Here is a 19,782-nt window from a genome sequence, read left to right as displayed (position 1 = left end):
TACAGTAATCTGTCTCTTAAGTTGCTTCAAACGGCAGTAGTTACTAGGCAACGTAAGGCTAGAGAAAGATACCTTCTTCTCTGTCTCTTTCTATTTCTCTTTCTCGTTCAAATATGAGGGGCACAACTTAAGAGAGAGATCACTGTACCGTAAACATTTCAATGTATTCTCTCAAGAAATGGACGGTAATTGTATTGAGGAACCTCGTAATGTTGATGAATATGTAATTATACGGAATAGAGAGTACTTTGATGGTCAATAATTTTGGTGTAAAAAAGATATAAAAATTATTATCAACAAAACATGCTCAAAATCCATGTGACTAATAAATGTAAACAACCTACGTCTTTCACTTGTCTATAATATTAGTCAGTTTATTAATCTTTCAATAGTCTGTATTTCTTGACTTACCGAAATCTCAATATATTTATAATATTCCATGGCGGATGGACCGGGTTTCAGTTCCGTTCTTCAGTTAACTGATCTCAACGATTTCATTGCTCCATCTCAGGTAAGCCTGTAACTCATTTTTGAGTCTGTTCATCTCAACTCTTCCATAACAAAACATTCCAGATGATATTTTCTGTTGTCAGCTTTTATATGAAACTTTTTTGTTTGTATATTTTTTAATTGTTTACTGCCAATTTATTGGATTTTACGAGTTTTTATAAATTTACTCGTCTTTTTCTACCAGAATTTGAAAGAATTATTTCCCGATCAATTTTTATATTGAGTTGTTTAAATTTTGTTATTGTATCACTTTGCTGGCATCTATGCTTGTTCCCAGATTGAATCATTTAAAAATACTAATCATGATTTGGTTTTTGTTGATTTTCTCTTTATTCTCATTATCAAGGCATGTGTTAAACCAATTAAGCAAGATGATCAAGTCGGCATTCACGAGAAAAAGAAGGTTGAAATTACCTTAGGTGATTGCTTAGCCTGTAGTGGATGTATTACTTCAGCTGAGACTGTTCTTATTTCTAAACAGAGTTACATTGATTTGTATGAAACTTTAGACAAGAAAAAGGTATGTATTTTCAATTTATAAATTCATTTTCTTAATTTCTATTTCTAATGAGATGTTCTTTAAAAATCAACAGAGTGGTCAAAATATAACTGTTATTGTGTCCTTATCTCATCAAGCAATCGCTTCAATTGGTGCTCGGTATGGCCAAGGATTTCAAGATTCAGCTCGTCTTTTGTCATCTTTTTTTCATTCGATTGGTGTTGATTATGTATACGATTTAACATTTGCTCGTCACATATCTTTAATTGAAAGCCAGAAAGAATTTATTGAACGAAAAAAATCTGGCACAGCTACATTAACATCTATATGTCCTGGTTTCGTTTGTTATGTCGAAAAGACACACGGAGATCTACTTATTCCTTATTTAAGTACAGTTAAATCACCTCAACAAATAATGGGATCCTTGGTTAAAAGTTTATGGCCATTTGGTACTCAAAACAAGTCAGATAATTATATTTACCATTGTACAGTAATGCCTTGTTTTGATAAAAAATTGGAAGCATCCAGGACTGAGTTTACCCAGGAAGATGGAACAGCTGATGTAGATTGTGTTCTCACTCCAATTGAATTGGAAGCTTTATTTGACAAGGAAGAGATAAATTTCACTGATTTACCTCACCGCCCATTAGATGTACTTCATCCGTCATTGAAAATATCAGATTCTGACTCTGTCGCAACTCATCCTGGTAATGGCTCAGGTGGTTGGTCCGAGAATATTATTCGTTATGGTATAAGTTACTTTAACCAATCACCATTGAATCCTAGAATACCATTGAAAATTGAAAGCAAACGAAACAAAGATTTTCTCGAAGTAACTCTATCACCGTCTTTAGAAAATGATTTTACTCCTGAATCAAAAAAGTTAACTTTTGCCATTGTCAATGGATTTCGAAATATTCAAACATTAATTCAAAGAATCAAAAGGAAAACATTTAAATATGATTTTGTCGAAGTAATGGCTTGTCCTTCTGGTTGCCTTAACGGTGGAGGAATGATTCGTGGGGATTCAGTGGATAACAAACTGTTTGAAAAGGTTTCAGAACTGTATAGCTCATTAGAAACCTATCATTTATCATTAGACGATAATCATGATACAATTAAAGACTTGTACAATGAATGGTTTTCTGACGAGGTGTTAAGAGAGAAGCTGTTCCTTACAACATTCAAAACTATTCCTAAAACAGACAATTTATTAAATGTTAAGTGGTAAATTTACGTAGTTACGATTCAAAGAATATTCATCAAACTGTTATACTCATGTATTTTGATGTAAGCCTTTTTGTAAAGCGACTTTCTTTTGTCTGTTGAACTATTTCTTAAATAAATTATGTTTTAATTTTTCTTGAGAAAACTGGTGCATTGCAAATTTATCCGATCATTAAGATCTAACCCTAATTAATAAGGCACAAATGTCCCTTGAAAATAAATAAGGAAACCGGAATTTCAACGGATAATTTTATTATGTTCATCATTTGGAATTGCAGATAGAAAATTGAGTACTTCAGAGTCTGCAAAATATCAGGCACTGATGTATAGATTAATCTCTCATTTGATTACAGTCTTTTCAGTGATTCAATGTTAAAATGGCAATAATTGATTTTAAAAACCTATTAACAACTATTTGCTTTACTATTGCGGTAACAATTAAATTATAACAATGCAATAAGATTATTGTTTCGAATCAATACTTCTTTAATGCAAATTTTAACAACAATATATCTTTATTGTTAGTTTAAAGAGTTAAAATTTGCACAAAAATAAGTTGAGTTTTTTTCCTAAAATTATAGTGAAATATTGGACATTTAGAAATCAATTTTTCGAGAAAATGATTGATTCGATTGAAAAGGAACGTTTAAAGGAATCAATTAATCCATTATGCACCAAGATGGGATTCGAGCCAATATGCTTGGAAGAAACGCTTAAATTAACAGATAAAAGGCAATATTGTCACGCAGCTCATTGTTTACTGTATTGTAAAATATCGGATCACGGTGATTCAGGTTATTTTGGTCTTGGTCAGGTTCGCTATGATGGATTCCTTGGTTTTCCTGGTGGAGTTGTAGGAGAAGATGAACCAATATCAACTGTCGATGGTCTTTTGATAGGCCTAAGAAGAGAATTATTGGAGGAAATAAATTACATTAGTCCTGATGGTAATCATGGTTTCACTCATGTTTCAAGTTACATTAAAAGAAAAGTGGAACTGAATAATGAGGTTCAACATGCAGATTGTAATATTCACCATTTTTTCCTAAAACAAATAACCGAACAACAGTTTTCCCAATGTGAGCTTAATCACACAAAATCAACCGATTTTCCACTTGAATCACTTGGCATTTTCAGGATACCCTTGATTGATCCTGCTTCCATTGGTCATCAATCATTGTTCCGTTTCTATGCAGATAAAGGTACTTTTCTGGTTAACTTCTTTAAACACAATTTTGCTGGTAAGTTAAATCAATCCTTGGCACTAAATGTAGATTAACCATCAGCTGTTTCTTTTTGATAAATCTGTTGAATAGGAACTGCCAAAGGACAACTCTTTGACTCTCTGGTTCACCTTGATTGTATAAGCCATGATTATTTAACTAAATTGAGGAAATATCTGGAATGAAAATACAATGGATTAATTCAAATTATTCAACATTTAATTAATTCTTACCTGTTCATCCCTTTCATTGGTAATTTTTATAATGTTAACTCAACAGTCTGATATCAACAAGTCACATGTTTAACTGAGCATGTTGGATAGAGTCATTAGTTCCTCTGTTTTTACCAGAAAACCTAATTTACAATTTTGACAATTAAATAACACCAACAAAATGTATTAATATAAAGTTATTAAGCGTTGTTATTAAAGCCATTGAAATGTTTCAACGTTATAAAATGCAGCTCTTAAGGCACAACATTCACCCAAACTTATCAACCTAAAGCTAATCTTCATTCGGTTTTTAACATTCACCCACTCACTCATTAACTGTATTCATTACCTAATGAGGTTAAATGAAAACTGATAAAACAAATGAATTGGAACTACTTTATGAATAAAAAAGGTTGAAATTACTGTGAATATGAATACAAGATCATTGGATATAGAGGTTTACACAGGAAAAGCTGGCTATTGGGAAATTAACTTCAATTGTTAAACTAGCAGATCTAAATAAACTTTTTCATCAAATTTTACACCTTAAATCATCATAGTCTCATCTTCTCGAACCCTGTGCAATGTCTTCAAGCATTTCTATCGTTTATTCATCAAACCGTTTCTATTTGATGTTGTATCTTGAAATTCAAACGAGATTCCAGTTGAATAAATAGCAAATTGTCATTTTTCATTTTATTTTTTAAAAACTTTCAAATTTTCCTTGTTAAACATTACCTCCAGTGTTTACTTTGTGCAGCTGCCTGGATCTCAACCACCTTACTGTTGAGATCTCACGATAAGCTTATTTCATTTCATTGAATAGCTAATCATCCAATACTACGATAATTGATCTAAATCCCAATTATGGTAAAAAATACACATTTCATTGAAAACTGGTTTATGGGTAAGAACTCATTATGAGCTTTTCATCTCTTGTTTTTAAAGCATGCCAAATGATTTAGTCACAGAAACTTATTCCATGAAAAAGTCTACTTTAAAGATTCATATTTTTTGTTTGATATTTTAAAAATGAAAATCAAAGCTTCCATTGAGGTCAATAATTTTCTTTAGTGTCGTTTAGAGCAGTAGATTGATCCGATATTTGACTGACTCGTTTTCATAGTTTTGATCAATATTCTGACCAAATTATTCACAACACTTTTTTCAGTCAACTTGCTACTTTCCTTTAGTTTCTCTGATGGTCTTTCTTTTCATGTTTTCCTTGTCGTTCTGTTCATTGTTTTCAAGAATTCATTTGCAAATATTGCTAGGTAACATGGAAAGAAATGTGATTAGATGTAAGATTGGATTGAAGAGATACAAGTAGTACAGATTAATACCTGGAATAAACTAACTATAGCTCTCATTGGCGTGCTCTTGCCACTACTCTTTGATTTACTTTCCAATCTTCTGCTTTTTCTTTCCCCTTCCAATTTAAGTTAATTTCAAAGTCATTATAAATTGTAAACCCTTTTTAACAACAATTATTTCTTAACTAACGAGTTCCATTCTCCTTCTAGTCATCAACCCAAAGAGTAACAGAGTAAAGGACTTATTAATCTTGGTGTGTTCTTGTGCTCATCCCTTTTAATGTAACCAAGTGATCTCAACGTTATAGCATGACAAGGACTTCATACCATCATCTTTACCTCTAGACGGATAAATTGTGACCTACTGTGAACGTCTTGGGTGAAAACAAATAAACTGAATGAGCTGGTGAAGCTTTAGCCAATAATGTATATCTTTTCCTGTCGTCGTCGTTGTGTTTTAATTTACATTGCCACCTTTTTGTTTGTTGTTACCTTGATTGCCCATAAGATATATGTAAACACACGAGTCTGGACAGATGAACATTGGCACCAGTTGAGACCTGTTGAGGGTCTTATCAACTATAGACATAATTATATAATGCCAGGTGTGACAGGCTGCACTGGATCAACCAGACTTTTCATCATGGTCTTCAGTCGTCCCGAATCAATCTCAACTCGCGCTTTAATCAGGACAACTTGGCTCAACCCTGATTTCATTGGTAGTGAAGCAAATTCCGTTTCATATAGATTTTTACTTGGAGGCATACATGATGAAACAATTCTGGCTGCAGTGAAAAATGAAAGTAGCCAATTTGGTGACATTATTATTGATACAAGTTTCCCTGACTCCTATCAGCTGCTTGTACGCAAAACAATATCCATGGTTGATTGGGTGGACACTTATTGTTCCAGTGTTATGGCAGTATTGAAATCTGACGATGACACTTGGTTTAATGTTGAATATTTGTTGAAGATTCTTCCTTACCTTGAACCAGGTATCCATGGACATGTTTTCAGGTTTGCTGGTGTATCTAGGAACCCAAAAGATGCTTGGTTCATACCATCAGATCTTTATCCCTTTGGCCACTATCCTGACTTTACAAGTGGCTCTGGTTACCTGATTGTTGGTCGTGGCACAAATATATACTCAAGATTACTTGCAACCCTGTCAACCATTAGAACAGTTTGGATGGAAGACATTTTCCTTACTGGTCTGGTTGCTGAAAAGGCCAAGGTACCGCGTTTCCACCATGACGGATTCAATTCAATCAAATACCCAACTGATGATATCTGCCAATATCGTAAAATAATATCTTCACACCAGCTTGATGAAGATAGTTTATATTATATTTATTTGTCGTTGACTGACTCCAATTTAAAATGTGCCACAGATTAATCTAACCAGTCTACCAACTCATCCGAGCCAAAGATCAACTTTCCGTTTAAAAATTTTTGAAATCAACTCTGGTTTCTGTAATATTTCAATCAATTTACTTTATTGCCTTGCAGTGCCATTGAATATTTTATAAATCAAATTGTTAATATTGCCCATTTTACTGGCGCTTTACATTAACACCATTGTCTTTCATATCTCTAATTGTTATCCTTCTGTAAATCAAGATATTTTCTTGTTCACAAAATTACAATGATCGCATGTAAATACAACGATGTCCCTGTTGAAAGTAATTGATTGTTTTTTTATCATATGTTTTCAGCTATTTTCAATTGTAGATTATTGAGTTGCCATAATTCAGTGGTTTCAACTTAAATTTAAAAATATGTTCCATTATTTCAAAGATTTGCCTTTTACATAAAAACAGCCATTTAACAATAGCTTGTAAAATTTTTGCTTTCAAACACTCAATTATCTTGTTCATTCATGTAGTAGAAGCTAATTGTTGGACTTTGTACTTGACTTAACGCTACAATAAGATGAAACAATTGATGTTTACTGGGTGCATGCAAAAATCAAATATAATCAAACGCTTTCATAAAGGCTTGTTCCAAAATCGTACAATAATGGTTACAATCAGCTGAAAAATATAAGCAACCTTTTTTTAACCAATTTTATTGAAAATCAATGGACTTGTCTTGGGTTTATCTTTATGCATAAAAGCAGTGACAAAAGATATGCAAACTTCATGGAAAATTAAAAGCCCTGGTTATAACCTGGTTAAATACCTTTATCTAAAGTAATTAAGCCAACTGGAGGATAGATTAAATTGTGATAAGTGTTGTTATTTCAATACATGACAAAACATCGACATCACTTTATTAGAGAGAGAGAATCAAAACAAACCAAAATTGGTTTATAACCAGGGAAAGTGTTTTTGCCTCTGAACTTTCGCTCTGTAGTTCGTCTAGATTGTTTAATGATGGTTATCGCAATATTTAATAGATCGTTTGATTTATTTCTTTACATTGGCAACATTTGCATGTTTATACAAGCACAGATTTGGTTAAAGCTCATTTTCCCGGTTCACCTGCTTCACTGGTGTGAGATGGATTTACAACAGATTCTTTGGATGTTCTCTTTGAACTTGTTTCACCAATGTTATAGTTTTTATATCGTCCAGTGGTCCGTTTAATACTTCTTTTATGCCTTCTACTGCTACCTGTATTTAAAGGTTCAGTTTCAGCTTGCGATTTTTCCATTGCTTCATCTGTATCTTGGCTTTCAGCTTCACCTTTCTCATAATCAGTTGTCAGCAGAGGTTCCTTAAACCCTGGCAATTTGTGGATCAGTTTGCTGGCTGTATGATCTTTTAACCTACCGTAATGATAACTGATAATACTTATACCAATGACCAAGCAAATGTAAACAGAAATGGCTAAGGAAACTATCAATAGATCCATTGGTTTGGTCAGTTAAAGAGCAAGCATAACAGTGTTACAACACTTGACTTGTAAGGGGATACTTAAGTTTCAATGATTATCAGCTTTATCAAATCCTTTTGGTTAAACAGTTCAATCGTTGATGAAAACAAAAAATCTTAAAATTTTGCGTTGGAAGCAGTAAAAAGTGATGAAAATTGTCTAAAAAAGTTGAAGGAATTATAACAAAAAAAAATTAAAAGCAATCATTTTTTTCAAGCTTTAACATTTGAAACCGCTTGTCCAGCAAATCGATGTTAAATTTAGCGCATTTTTTAATGTTGTTGGGTAACTAACAAATCTAAAAATATAAGGGTTTAGCCCAAAGAGTAAAGATTAATCCATTATGTTTGGCTAATGCTTTTGCTGGGTAAGGTTCAAACTGGACGATTGATTCTCCCATTTCATTCAAATGAACATTTTGTTTTTGCTTTTCAATGAGTTGGAAGATTTGGTTACATGATTATCTTCATTGGTCTTGAAATGGGAAAATAACAAACTGGACTCCAAATGAAACAAATGTTGATATACTGGTTAATTTACTAAAGATAAGGAATCAACTGAAGTAAATTTGATCTCGAATCTGAATTTGGCCATCAATATTATACAATTGTCTTTTCAATGGTCACCCAAAGCCATTGTAAAGTTATTAGAATGGTCATTGACTTGGAATGTTTGAGGTTTACTGCTTTATCTATCTCTCATCATCATTATTATTTTCCTCTTCTGGTTCATGCTTCTTCTTTTCCCTTTCTTATTCAAGCAAACAGAAATGGTTGAAAATAATGACATTGATGGTGATAATAATAATGGTAATGGTAATGATGAGAGACAGAATGAGGAAGAAAATCCTGGGAATGGCGAAGGATTATCCATGTGTAAAGAACGAAAACATTTCCTTGCTTCTCTTCTGAATGTTGTCATTTTTCATCCCAGAATTATATTGGATTCTCAATTCAATTGTATTCAGCTGAAAGTCAGGTTTGAGTTCATTGAAAATGCCGATAAAATAAAATTCCTGGCTTTATTTGAGCCAATCATTGGAGCTAAATTAAGGCATACGGTTAAGATTGATTTGTATTTAGTTTATTCTTGATGTATTAACAGTTGGGTACAAAATGATGCAAAGTGAAAAAAGTGTCATCTTTAAATGTGACAAAAAAAGGTCTATGGATTAATTGAATGATTTGCTCAATGAGAGGTAGCAATAACAATGGATGTAACAATGTAGATACCAAAAGGTAACAAGGTAACACGTTTAATTGTTAGGTGTGGACAGTGATTTTAATTTAACTGTTACCACAGATGACGTTGAAAATTGGTTAATGATGAAAATTGAGGTTTATCAATAGTTGATGCTTATTATGGACTTGATTCAGTTTTCATGATAAATTACCAATCCCGGCTTGACTCTTATTTGTTTCACCTTAATTAATGATAGTTGTAGCAAAAATTGTTGCAAGTTGGTGTAAAAGATGAAAAAAGAAAACGAAAAATGAGAAAACCAAAATTGTGTAAAAAAATTAAAATAGCAAATTTTCAGGCCTCTGGTTTAAACAATTATGTATCTCGTCCTCAAATTTAATTGATCAACAGCAAGATGATGATTTAATTGACTGGTAGAGATAATTGTTTGTGTGTTTTGGGTTATGGATCACAGTGAAAGTATTGGTGGACTTGCTTTGCGTGTTACTTTAATCATTGTGGTGTGGGTTGACTTTTTGCTCTTACAAAAGGATCTTGAATTTAACAGGGGAACACACTTTTTGAACTTGTTTTCTCTATTGATTCCAGATTCAGGGGAATGAGCTGAACATTGGGTTGAATTGATTAGATCGATGTTGGAATAATAAACACTGTTATTATTTTTACCACCGAAAACGGCACCAAACACTTTGGAAACAGTAACAATGCTTAGCTTTTTATAGTTATTTGAGCTTGCAGAAGAAGGCGAACGGGAAGATCGACGTAATCGTTGGGAAACCAATTCTCGAATTAAGGCATCGAAAGAAACTGATACACCAACATAGGAATCAGCAGCAGAAACCTAAAAAATAAGAAAGAAGAAAATAAAACAAAAAAATAAGTAAAAATGAAATAATTTAATATACAAAAGATATTGATAAAAAAACTATTTTCCGGTTTTAAACTCCTTAGGCTAATTTTGGGAATATTTTCTAGATCGAAATTTCATTTGTTTTTATTTCAAGTGCACCTGAAAATATTCATAATATTGCATGAAATTTCAAGGTAAACAAAACAGTTTGACAAAGGAAGTTATTATCACTTTATTAATTGAAATAACTTTTCTTTTCTTTCTTTTTCAAACTTCCTTTTAACCCAAATTCAGCATAATTTTGCTATTACAAATGAAATTTTTCATTGAACCAGATAATTTCAAGAGCAAATTAAAGAGTAAATAATGTTATAATTAGTATAACTTTTATTAATATTAATGCAAAGTTTCGGAGAGAAATTCTGTATTCATTATGTTTTATTATTTTTCATAAGCTCAAGAGGATTTATCTAGGCTCAGAAGAATCTAACCATAAAACACAATTCTTTTGTTTATTTAATTAATTGTTATTTAATGATACTTTACTCATTGAGATTACTTGAAATTATTTTAAATAAAATGTTTAATTACCTCAAAAAATTGGGATTCATAACTCATGGCTTGGTTTCGACCTTCAGATAAGGACACTTCCCTTCCTTGTTCTAGATCCCGTTTATTTCCAAGTAAAAGCATTGGAAGATGGACTAGGCTTCGTAATGAGGAGATAAGTTCCATGTACTGTTGAGCTTCATGAAAGGTATTTTTGTCGCAAATATCATATACTATGACAAATCCATTGGCCCAAAGTATATGCTCACGCAATTCAGCGCTTGAAATCTAAATGAACAAGATGTAAAATTAAAATATTAGAATTGGTAAAAAAGATAATGCAATAAAAATTGTAATCATGTAATATGCTCATAAAGTTTGCTAATTATTCATTCACTTTACATAAGATGTTCAAACTACAATTAAATTATCTATCCAATTAAACTAAAAGGATAAAAAGGAAGTAACAAGTTAAATTAATCATATTAATCATGATAATAACAATAAAAAAACGGACAATAATAAACATAAAAGGGTGAAAGTAATGAAGGTCAGGTTAACGTTAATAAAAAAACAAGGTTTGTTAAAGTGAAGAAGCATTGACAAAACTATTGAGCATTTCAACGAATCAAATTACATGATACATTTGATACTGAACATACATGAAAATTGTACTGTTTGATTTACTTACCCCTTTGTTAGATGAGATATCCAATATTTCCAGGCTAACAGATAATTCATCACAATTGTACTCCTTTTTATACAAAATATCTAATTTCAGTAGAGAAGGGAAGAAACAAATCGGAAAATGTTAGATAAAACTGTGAGTCCAGAATAAATAATGACCAATTATTTGTTTATTGGTAAAATTAAGAATCAAAAAAATCAAAAACTACAATTGCTTTGTAACATTAATCACATGTTCAATAGCAATCCCGCTTAAGGATTTCAAATTAAAATTTGCAATTGTTTCTTCTTAAGTCGCCATCTTACGCAAGAAAGGGCCAATTAAATTTTTCTGTCAAAGTTCGCGCTAAAAATTGTCTTAATGACAAATCTTGTGAGACGCAATTGAAACTTTATTAAGCGAGTTGCGGGTTTATCTATTGATTGTAATTATAATTGTGTTTATTCGTATCATTAATGTCTGTTAAATGATCTAGAGCTAGAGCCTGGTAAATGCTGTGTTTGGTTTTGGTGCATTTTACTCGTGCTTTGGTCGTTGTTTCCACTCATCTTCTGGTAAGTATTCATTTTTTTAAAGGGTGTTGCTCTAAAACCCGTCAACAGCTAAAAGGTAAATGAGAAGATCTAAGATGAAACTGGTTTCGGTGGTTCGATAAGAAAATGTGATAAAGCACTTATCAACCTTTGTGATTAGCTTTTCGCTGGTATTGTCCATCCATGGATTAAGGGGAGTTATCACTTTAGTCACAAAGGTTAATTAGTGGTTGATCAAATTTTTCTTATCGAACCATCGAAACCAGTTTCGTCTTGGATCTTCTCATTTACCTTTTAGCTGTTGACGGGTTTTAGAGCAACACCCTTTATTTCTTGTCTCTATCTTATGAACAGGGAAATGCTTGATCATAACCTTCTTATTATTGCTCACAAATATTCAATATGAATTGCTGTTGAAGTCGGAAGCAATAAATTACTCCTACTTAACACTATTAAACGAGAATCTATTATTCACTGTTAAATACCTCAGAGTTGGTTTCTTTTGCTTTCTGTTGGCTTTGCTTTCTTTTATAGCTTTCTTTCCTAATCTCAGAATTGGATGATTGATGATTCAGTTTTCATTCATATTCAATAAAAATCATAATAATAATTTATCAATTTATTTCCATTTTGTTTGCTTTCAATATAGTTTTGCATTTCCATCTTATTTTACCATCAACTTGAACCATTACAGCACATTCAAGTTCATTCATTTATACCTGAATGTTATTGAAAATATACACTTCTCTGTTCAACAACAGCAACCCTTTTAGCTTGATAACATCATTACATCGACATTAACTATCGTTTAACTGTGAATCATCTTATGGGTTAATGTACGTTTATCTGTGAAACTATTTTTTCAATAACTTAACCAGCTTATTTGACCTTAATCAACTCGATGTTGAACCTGAAAATAATCTTAGCTGCATCACTGAATTTAAGCAATGATCAAAGAAATCCTAGTAAAAAAGTAAAACCCGAAAATTTCAATGTTAAACTCAAAATCAATTCTAATTATATGTTGTTTCCTTATCTTCTTTTCAATTCTCCTTAATATTATTCATCTGTTTAATATCTTATTCTGATTTAACACAATCCCAGTGAGTATTCTTGGGTGCAAAAATTTTGTATAAAAGGTCGATCTTCATGTAAATTTGAGATACATGAAAAGATTTTAGCTAAACAATAGAATTAAATTCCAACATCGCATTTGCCATTTTTACATTTCCATCCGAGTGAACAATTTAATGTGAGCAACAAAATTACGTTTCTCTAAGATTTAAATCTGATTCTTGTAATTCTATCTCCTATTCTCGATCAATCATGATATTTTGTTCATTATTTTCATTATTAGAAAGTATTAAAGTTTATTCATTTTTTTCTTTCTTTTTCATTCCTCCTAATAGATCCTGCAATGACCTGAAATAACCTTACCATAGCGGAATCATTATTTGGTATTAAAGTTAACCTCAAAAAGGGGAATTTACAGCATTTTTATACAAATAAAAGTGTTTTTTTTCACCCAAAGCCAAGGAACTCAATTCAAAGGGAAAATCTCAAATGGATAAAGCAAGCAGATTAACGATAAAAGATAATATCGATAACATGGGGAAAATTATCACAGTAATGCTAATCTCCAAATAAGATTAATGTATTCAACCTGATGATTGATAAGCTTGTTGAACTTACCAATATTTGACTGATATTCCCCAATATAACGACGAGTTAAAACACGTACTACGACAGCTGATGAATTTGCAAGTTGTGATGAAGTTGGATGACCGTGATTACCATAATGACCATGATTTTGATGGCAATGCAAGAGAAAAAGAGAAAATAAAAAAATAAGTCAAGATTGGATTCAAGAGTATCGACATTGGAATGACAAGTTTGACGATGACCGTTTGACGATAACGATGACGACTCTGATGAAGATGACAACTTGGTGACAAGTTTGGTTAGAGAAAAAAAAGTTCATCTAGTCTTTTACATCATGGAACGGATATGATTGGAAATATTTAGAAGCAAAAAAAGAGTCAGAAAGAAAAGGGCAGAGAATTTTCTTTCCCTTCTGATCAAATATTTTAACCTCTTGGTAAGATTAATTCATTGACATGAGAGGTTCAAGAATCAAGAATTATTTCCCTCATCTTCTCAATCAAACATCAACATTATCTTAAATAATTTTTTATACTTCTCTGCAATTGCCTGCAATTCAAGGCGAAAATGCAAAAAAAGTTCACTGATTTAACTTTTTTTTCTCAGTCGTTATTGGATAACCACAAAAAAAGTACACTCTGTCTAACAAGTATTGCCAATCTGTAGTCAGGATTAATTTAAAAAAGACTGAAAGAGAAGCTGAGGTGAGGGAAAAAATGTCTATTTTTGACAGAATTTTTTTCCACTCTTCTTATTCAGTCATCGTTTTATTCAAGAACCGCATAACAAAATATTGTCGATAACAAATTGAATATTAACATTTTTTCTTTCTTTGATAGGTTAGCGTTTGGATTGCATAAAAAGTAATGGTCCTGATGTAGCACTGAGTTGGCAGAAAGTCAGTTACGCAAACATTTAATTTACACTTTACTCTTTTTTGTCCATTTCATCGCCATAATCTTGATCGGATTAATAGATCAAAATGCTTTTAAACAACACTTCTTCATAATGTATTTATACATCATCTTAGGAATGAACTGAGTAAAAAGAAGAAGAAAAAAAAGTAATGTAACTTGTAATGTTTTTTTTCTTCATCTTTTCATTCATTTCTTTTAAACTTTCTTTTTTTTCAATGTTAGATTTCAAATGCACCAATATATCATTTAGCATTGACTTTGTTAATTTATTATACGATTTTGAGGGAGAGCATCTTAATTTCGTTAATCGTTAATCTTAATTCTTTGTTGCCAAGAGTCGGTAGAGTCTATGTGATAACTACGATAAGCTTGTGAAAATTGAGAGGAAGGTAAAGTTACAGATAATAAGAGGTAAAAAATAGCGTTAATAACAAGATAACTCGTTATAACATCTTAACAACAAGATTTTTGATATGTAACCTTTATTTTCCCTCAATCATACTCTTTTGCTTTTGATTGATTTCTTACGTCTATTTGTTTTTACTTGATTGTTAATTCGGATCAACTTTTTTTTGCATCTTATTTTCACAGGTCTGGTTCAACGGATTCTCATCGATTTTTACAATTCATTTGAACTTCATTTAATCTCCATGGACTTGGTTAAAGATTATTATAATACAAATTCCTCCAAACAAGAATCAAACAAAGCAGAGGCAAAAGCTAAATTTGGTGAATTAACATTCTGAAATTGCAATCATCTCAAGCCAATGTTCGGATCAATAATGGATTTTGTGTTAAAGTCGAAAGTCATGGCTTCTTATTGCTCAATCAAAAGTTGGAAATAGAAATTTGAGAATTCCAATGAATTCTGAATGAGATTTTTCTAAGACTTTGGTTATTGGAAAATATTTCCAGTTTAAATGTAAATTCATAAACATCTCCTAAGAATGAAGTTCAATCATCAAGTCACTATCATTATCGTGGTCAAATTGGTTTGCAATATGAGAAAATTTAAAGGACATGGAAAAAAATTGCGGAATCAATTGAATCTTACCTGATTTACCAACGCCTTTTGCTCCAAGGACAAGAATTTTTAATTTGGTAATTTGAGTCATCCTGGATGATTGGTGTGATTGAACGGCAGAAACAGTTATTAGCAATCAATTATCACAAAATTGAAAAATTGTTGAAAAGTTGTTGGCGAAGCAATTGAAAAAAGTAAGAACAAGGTGAATATTGAACAAAAAGTTTATTTCGTGATCAATGGTGTTAGGTGAAGTTGGGATTTACAGTAGTTTTTGAACAACAGTAAAAAGCAGAAGGGATTTTTATTATTTTAATATGTTTTCCTTCATACAGATGTTTTCCTTTGAAGTGAATCAATGTTTATGAGACTTTTATTTAACCAATACAAAGTATTAAAGCATTCATCTTATGAGTGTTCGCTTGATTCAACATTTTTTTTCACCAGCTCTTGTTATTATTTCTGTTCTTGCCTATTTCAAGGGTATTCATCATCATCATGTAACGATACAGTTACGAGTCGTCTCACAACATTCAATACCATGATCACAAATCTACAGAATTCAAATTGTTTTCTCACTTTTTTGCATCACCAATCATCATCTCCATCATCATTCTCATCCTTTTCATCCTTGCTTCTTTTTCTGTGTCTTTAAAGATTATTCTATAGGCTTCTCCATCCATGGATATGTTGGTCAAGAACCTATGAGAGAAAAAGTGTTAAAAATTCCTGTGAAAGGAAGGAAAAAAAGAAAAGAAAGACTCAAAGTTCAATGGCTTTCGTGAGTATTCTGTTTTTTTTTCTCAGTGAGACAATCACGAGACTCTTTTTCCCTTCATCTTCTTCTCATCTTCTCTTTTTCTCTTCTTCTTCTTACAGGCAATTCAGGGAGTGAGAATTCAGGGAATGAATACTATAACTCTTGCTGTTAGCTGTTTTCCTTTCGCTTTTCATCATCTTTCTTTTGGTATTTGGTTACATTTGTGAGATTAAAAGGGTTAACAATGATAAGGAAATGAAGGAACAAAAAAGAGGCAACAAAAGTAAACTAGGAATGGAGTAATAGGAATCATTTAATTAACCATCAACAGTTAATGAGGAAGAGATGATGGTCAGTTCCGTATTGAGCTAGGAAGTCACCAATTATGGCAACAATCACAAATACAATTAATTTCAAGTAAACACCAAACAAGGAAGCAAAGAGAATCGACAATTGTACCTTAGGCTAAATCAAAATTCTTATTACTTTTATTAGTTTACCTTAGATTTAAGCTTGTTTACATAAAAAGAAAATTCTTGTTGCTCTATCATTTAGTTTATTACAACCCTTTCAATACTCAGATTATTGAGCGATTAATCAATGAAATGGGTGGAAAATTCATTATAAATTTAAGGTCAAGTTGAACTCTATTTTATTCATACTTAACTAAGTAGCAATTTTAATTATTTTATTGTATCCTCGATGTAGATGAAAAATATTTACACATGTTTAGTTTATAATTTTGTTTCAAAAACAAAAGGTTAATGAACTGTTCATTAACAATTGTTTGTTCATTTCATGGTTTTTTATTTTTAGAAATTTAAACTTTCTTCTTTTTATTTTCACAGGTAACCTTTTTCTCTGGCTAATCCAATCATTTGTCCATCCATTCATGGAAATGGTTGAAAGGATTGAAAGTTGAATATTGGATAAAGGATAAATTGTTACTAATATTAGGTTTAGAGGTTTAGGTTTTGCCAGTTGAAGTTGATTAAAGATGATTGTAGGTGAATATTTGATTAAGGAAAGGATGGAAAGCAATAAGACAAAGAAATTAGATGATAAAGATGAATTAGCTTATGCAAAAGCTAAAATCAAATGAATATAAGAGAAAAGGTCATTCAGGGTTATCATATTGTTTATCATAAGATGATGAACTTTTCTCATTTCCTTATTTTCCTTCTGTCAAGGTATATTAAACTATTTGTTTGTGTTTATTAAGTTCACATGGAAATACATAAAATCCAGAAGATGCCATTTAATACCAAATGGCTCTGGTAATGATGAAGATGAAAAAGAAAGAAATTTGAGGTTGGAAAAAATATGATTCTTGAACTTTAACAGATTAATAATTTTATTTTTTTCTTTTATTTTTTACAGTTGATATTTAATTGGCTGCAATCCTGGTTCGAAGGGTTCATCATCACATATCGCTTTCCAAAGGCCATTGATGTTTATTTTGCTTCAACAATAACAATGAAAAGGTGATGATTTGAAAAGCTTGATGATAAATTCATGATGATATTAGCTAGGATTAAACTAGGATTAAGGTTTGACTTAACCGATTGAAACTGTTCAAAAACCTTTTCTAACCTTTCCGTTTTTTTTGCTTCCCTTTTGTTTTATTAATAGTTTTTTTCCCTTCAACTACAAACTGCTTATTGATGGAAATTAATCAAATCAAAAAGCAATTAGAGATCGATTGACGCACTTTTTAAATTTCTTGTTCATTTGGTGAATCGAATTGCTAACTTGGCGGAAGATCAATGTTTTTATGCAGATTTTTTGGTTCTGCTGGATTAATGGAAAGATTGGATTAGCATTTGGATTTTTGTTCATCAACCTTCGCCTTGAATTAATCTCAAGTTTAATGTAAAACCTAATGAATCATGGAAATAACAAATTATCATATTTTTATTACAATGGATGGTCAAATCTGGAAGAGCATATATTAATAAAGCAACTGACTGGATGCTTCACTTTTCCTGTTGACCAAAGATAACAACCGTAATGATGGAAATGATGGAAATGAAAAAAACAAAAATGGTTACAAAGGTTGGTTGACTTGTTAATTGAATCAGTTTCTTGGTACACTAAACCTGATTAGATTTTGTTACTTTTTTTTGGTTCATTGATGTATACATTTCAATCTCGTGGCTTTACTTTGGATGGATCAAGTGAAAACCAAATGGATCAATATACTTATTATTAAGCACAAAACTAGATTCTACAAACACTGATTATATTGGGAAAATGATTAGCGATTATTCGATAGACAGCAAATGATCAATTGATTCAATTCCATGGACAAGACGATCAATATTTGGTGGCTCTTCAATTGTAATCATATTTCATGGTTACATATTGCTGTGTAATTTACCAAAAAATTTAATTGTTTTGTGGAAACAAAAATTGCGAATCAATAACCCAAAACAAACGCCTTCTAAGGTGAGATTAACATTTTTCTCTTCCATGTTAATTAATTGAAACAAGGAAATGGTTTAAAAAAGATTGAAATTAATTAATTTACAAGTAATATCATTGAAATTGATTAAGCTTTTATCTAACCCTTTGTTCAATATTACATTATCCATTGTCTAATGAATATCTTTTTTTTGTGATTCATTTGTTTTGTGTCAATTAGAGTATCAATGGAGGAAACAATAAGGAGATTAAGGAATCAGGAAACATTACATGATAATGAACAAGCATGGTGGCTGGTGGAACAAAGTGTGAATTAAGATGTTCAATTCTTTTGTTTTCATGCTTGTTGCTGAACTCACTTAATTGTGCCTGTTGAATGGCAGTAAATTGACCAGAAGAATCTTTAAAGAAAACCTTCATTTGATCCAATTCCTTGGAGCTTTAATCATTTGCTGTTGATTACCGAAGCTAAATCCTTTCTTTTTACTGTAATTTAATGATTATCGTTAAAGCAGATGATGATGAAGATGATGAACAAGTGGAAATACTGTGCAGAAGAAAAAAGATCAAAAATAGTGTTGACAGATCTCTTTGGACAGTTTTTTTCATCAACAATGTTAATGAGTGTGAAGATGATGATGATAATAGGGATGACTGGAGATTTGCGAGTTTTATTAACATAATAATGGTGAAAATTTGTGAGAGAGAAGGAAGATGAAGATGAAATGGGAATCGATTTACTGATGTACTAATGAATGGAAACAGTTGGATGAAACTCGGTCGATGGCAATAACCTTAACAGAAAAACAAAACAATCTTGATCTCTGGCAATGGCCTTTCAATGAGGAATCAACGTAAATAACAACAGTTAGTGAAAGTAAACATGGGAAACATTTTTCTTTACATTTTCCCTTTTATTTACCTCTCTTTCAACTGCATTTATTGTCTTCATTTAAAGATTTACCTGAATCATCAAAAGATCAATAACAAAACAAACAAGGAAATAACTATAAGTGATCTCTGGGAATATATTTTTATTAATTGCAGAAGTAATCAAATCTCAGATTACCTGTTTCCTAGTATTGTACTGTTTCCTTAGCAGAATATCCAGATTAAACAAGAGTTTAATTTCAGTTTCAGCGGTGTATTAGAGTGTTGACATGTTTTAATGTATCAATATAATTTACGTTTGAATATTGAAATCAAATTATTTCACCTGAACAGTATCAAATACTTTCAAATGTGTCAAGAGTTTGAATGGTTAACATTTGCTAACAGTTGTTAGCAAATAACGGCTTGAATAATTGTCTG

At 31.4% G+C, this 19,782-nt stretch overlaps 4 protein-coding genes and 1 long non-coding RNA gene across 17 annotated transcripts; 4 read left to right on the top strand and 1 right to left on the bottom strand.

The window, feature by feature from the left end:
- Positions 1-157: 157 nt before the first annotated feature.
- Positions 158-2,381, top strand: LOC107364907 (cytosolic Fe-S cluster assembly factor narfl). The gene is made up of 3 exons (XM_015932353.3): positions 158-511; positions 857-1,030; positions 1,104-2,381. The coding sequence occupies exons 1-3, from the start codon at positions 440-442 to the stop codon at positions 2,238-2,240; spliced, it is 1,383 nt and encodes a 460-aa protein (XP_015787839.1). The 5' UTR covers positions 158-439; the 3' UTR covers positions 2,241-2,381.
- Positions 2,382-2,855: 474 nt separating this feature from the next.
- On the top strand, positions 2,856-3,644 carry LOC107365057 (U8 snoRNA-decapping enzyme-like). Its single transcript, XM_015932521.3, has 2 exons — positions 2,856-3,477; positions 3,553-3,644. The coding sequence occupies exons 1-2, from the start codon at positions 2,856-2,858 to the stop codon at positions 3,642-3,644; spliced, it is 714 nt and encodes a 237-aa protein (XP_015788007.1).
- Positions 3,645-5,150: 1,506 nt separating this feature from the next.
- Positions 5,151-6,817, top strand: LOC107365012 (beta-1,3-galactosyltransferase 1). Its single transcript, XM_015932473.3, has one exon. The coding sequence runs from the start codon at positions 5,409-5,411 to the stop codon at positions 6,378-6,380; it is 972 nt and encodes a 323-aa protein (XP_015787959.1). The 5' UTR covers positions 5,151-5,408; the 3' UTR covers positions 6,381-6,817.
- Positions 6,818-8,928: 2,111 nt separating this feature from the next.
- On the bottom strand, positions 8,929-15,452 carry LOC107364986 (ras-related and estrogen-regulated growth inhibitor-like protein A). The gene is made up of 5 exons (XM_015932446.3): positions 15,318-15,452; positions 13,377-13,433; positions 11,155-11,234; positions 10,506-10,751; positions 8,929-9,905 (listed from the first exon to the last, which is right to left on the bottom strand). The coding sequence occupies exons 1-5, from the start codon at positions 15,376-15,378 to the stop codon at positions 9,513-9,515; spliced, it is 837 nt and encodes a 278-aa protein (XP_015787932.1). The 5' UTR covers positions 15,379-15,452; the 3' UTR covers positions 8,929-9,512.
- On the top strand, positions 11,408-19,607 carry LOC107364988 (uncharacterized). 13 transcript variants are annotated; one of them, XR_016199961.1, is made up of 12 exons: positions 11,417-11,705; positions 13,094-13,782; positions 13,953-14,050; positions 14,186-14,674; positions 14,855-15,492; positions 15,945-16,068; positions 16,167-16,464; positions 16,896-17,358; positions 17,428-17,531; positions 17,680-18,102; positions 18,155-18,495; positions 18,692-19,607. It is a non-coding gene; the product is annotated as an uncharacterized LOC107364988 (long non-coding RNA). The 13 variants fall into 13 exon arrangements; XR_016199956.1 differs by lacking the exon at positions 13,953-14,050 and having other exon boundaries at positions 11,422-11,705; positions 14,186-14,409; positions 14,486-14,674; XR_016199964.1 differs by having other exon boundaries at positions 11,425-11,705; positions 14,186-14,244.
- Positions 19,608-19,782: the final 175 nt, after the last annotated feature.

Source organism: Tetranychus urticae, chromosome 3 (genome assembly GCF_039701765.1).
Source record: "Tetranychus urticae isolate SD_2017Ah chromosome 3, NJAU_TeUrti_SD_1.0, whole genome shotgun sequence".
Classification (NCBI taxonomy): Eukaryota; Metazoa; Arthropoda; class Arachnida; order Trombidiformes; family Tetranychidae; genus Tetranychus; species Tetranychus urticae.
This window is presented reverse-complemented; position numbering and strand designations above follow the sequence as displayed.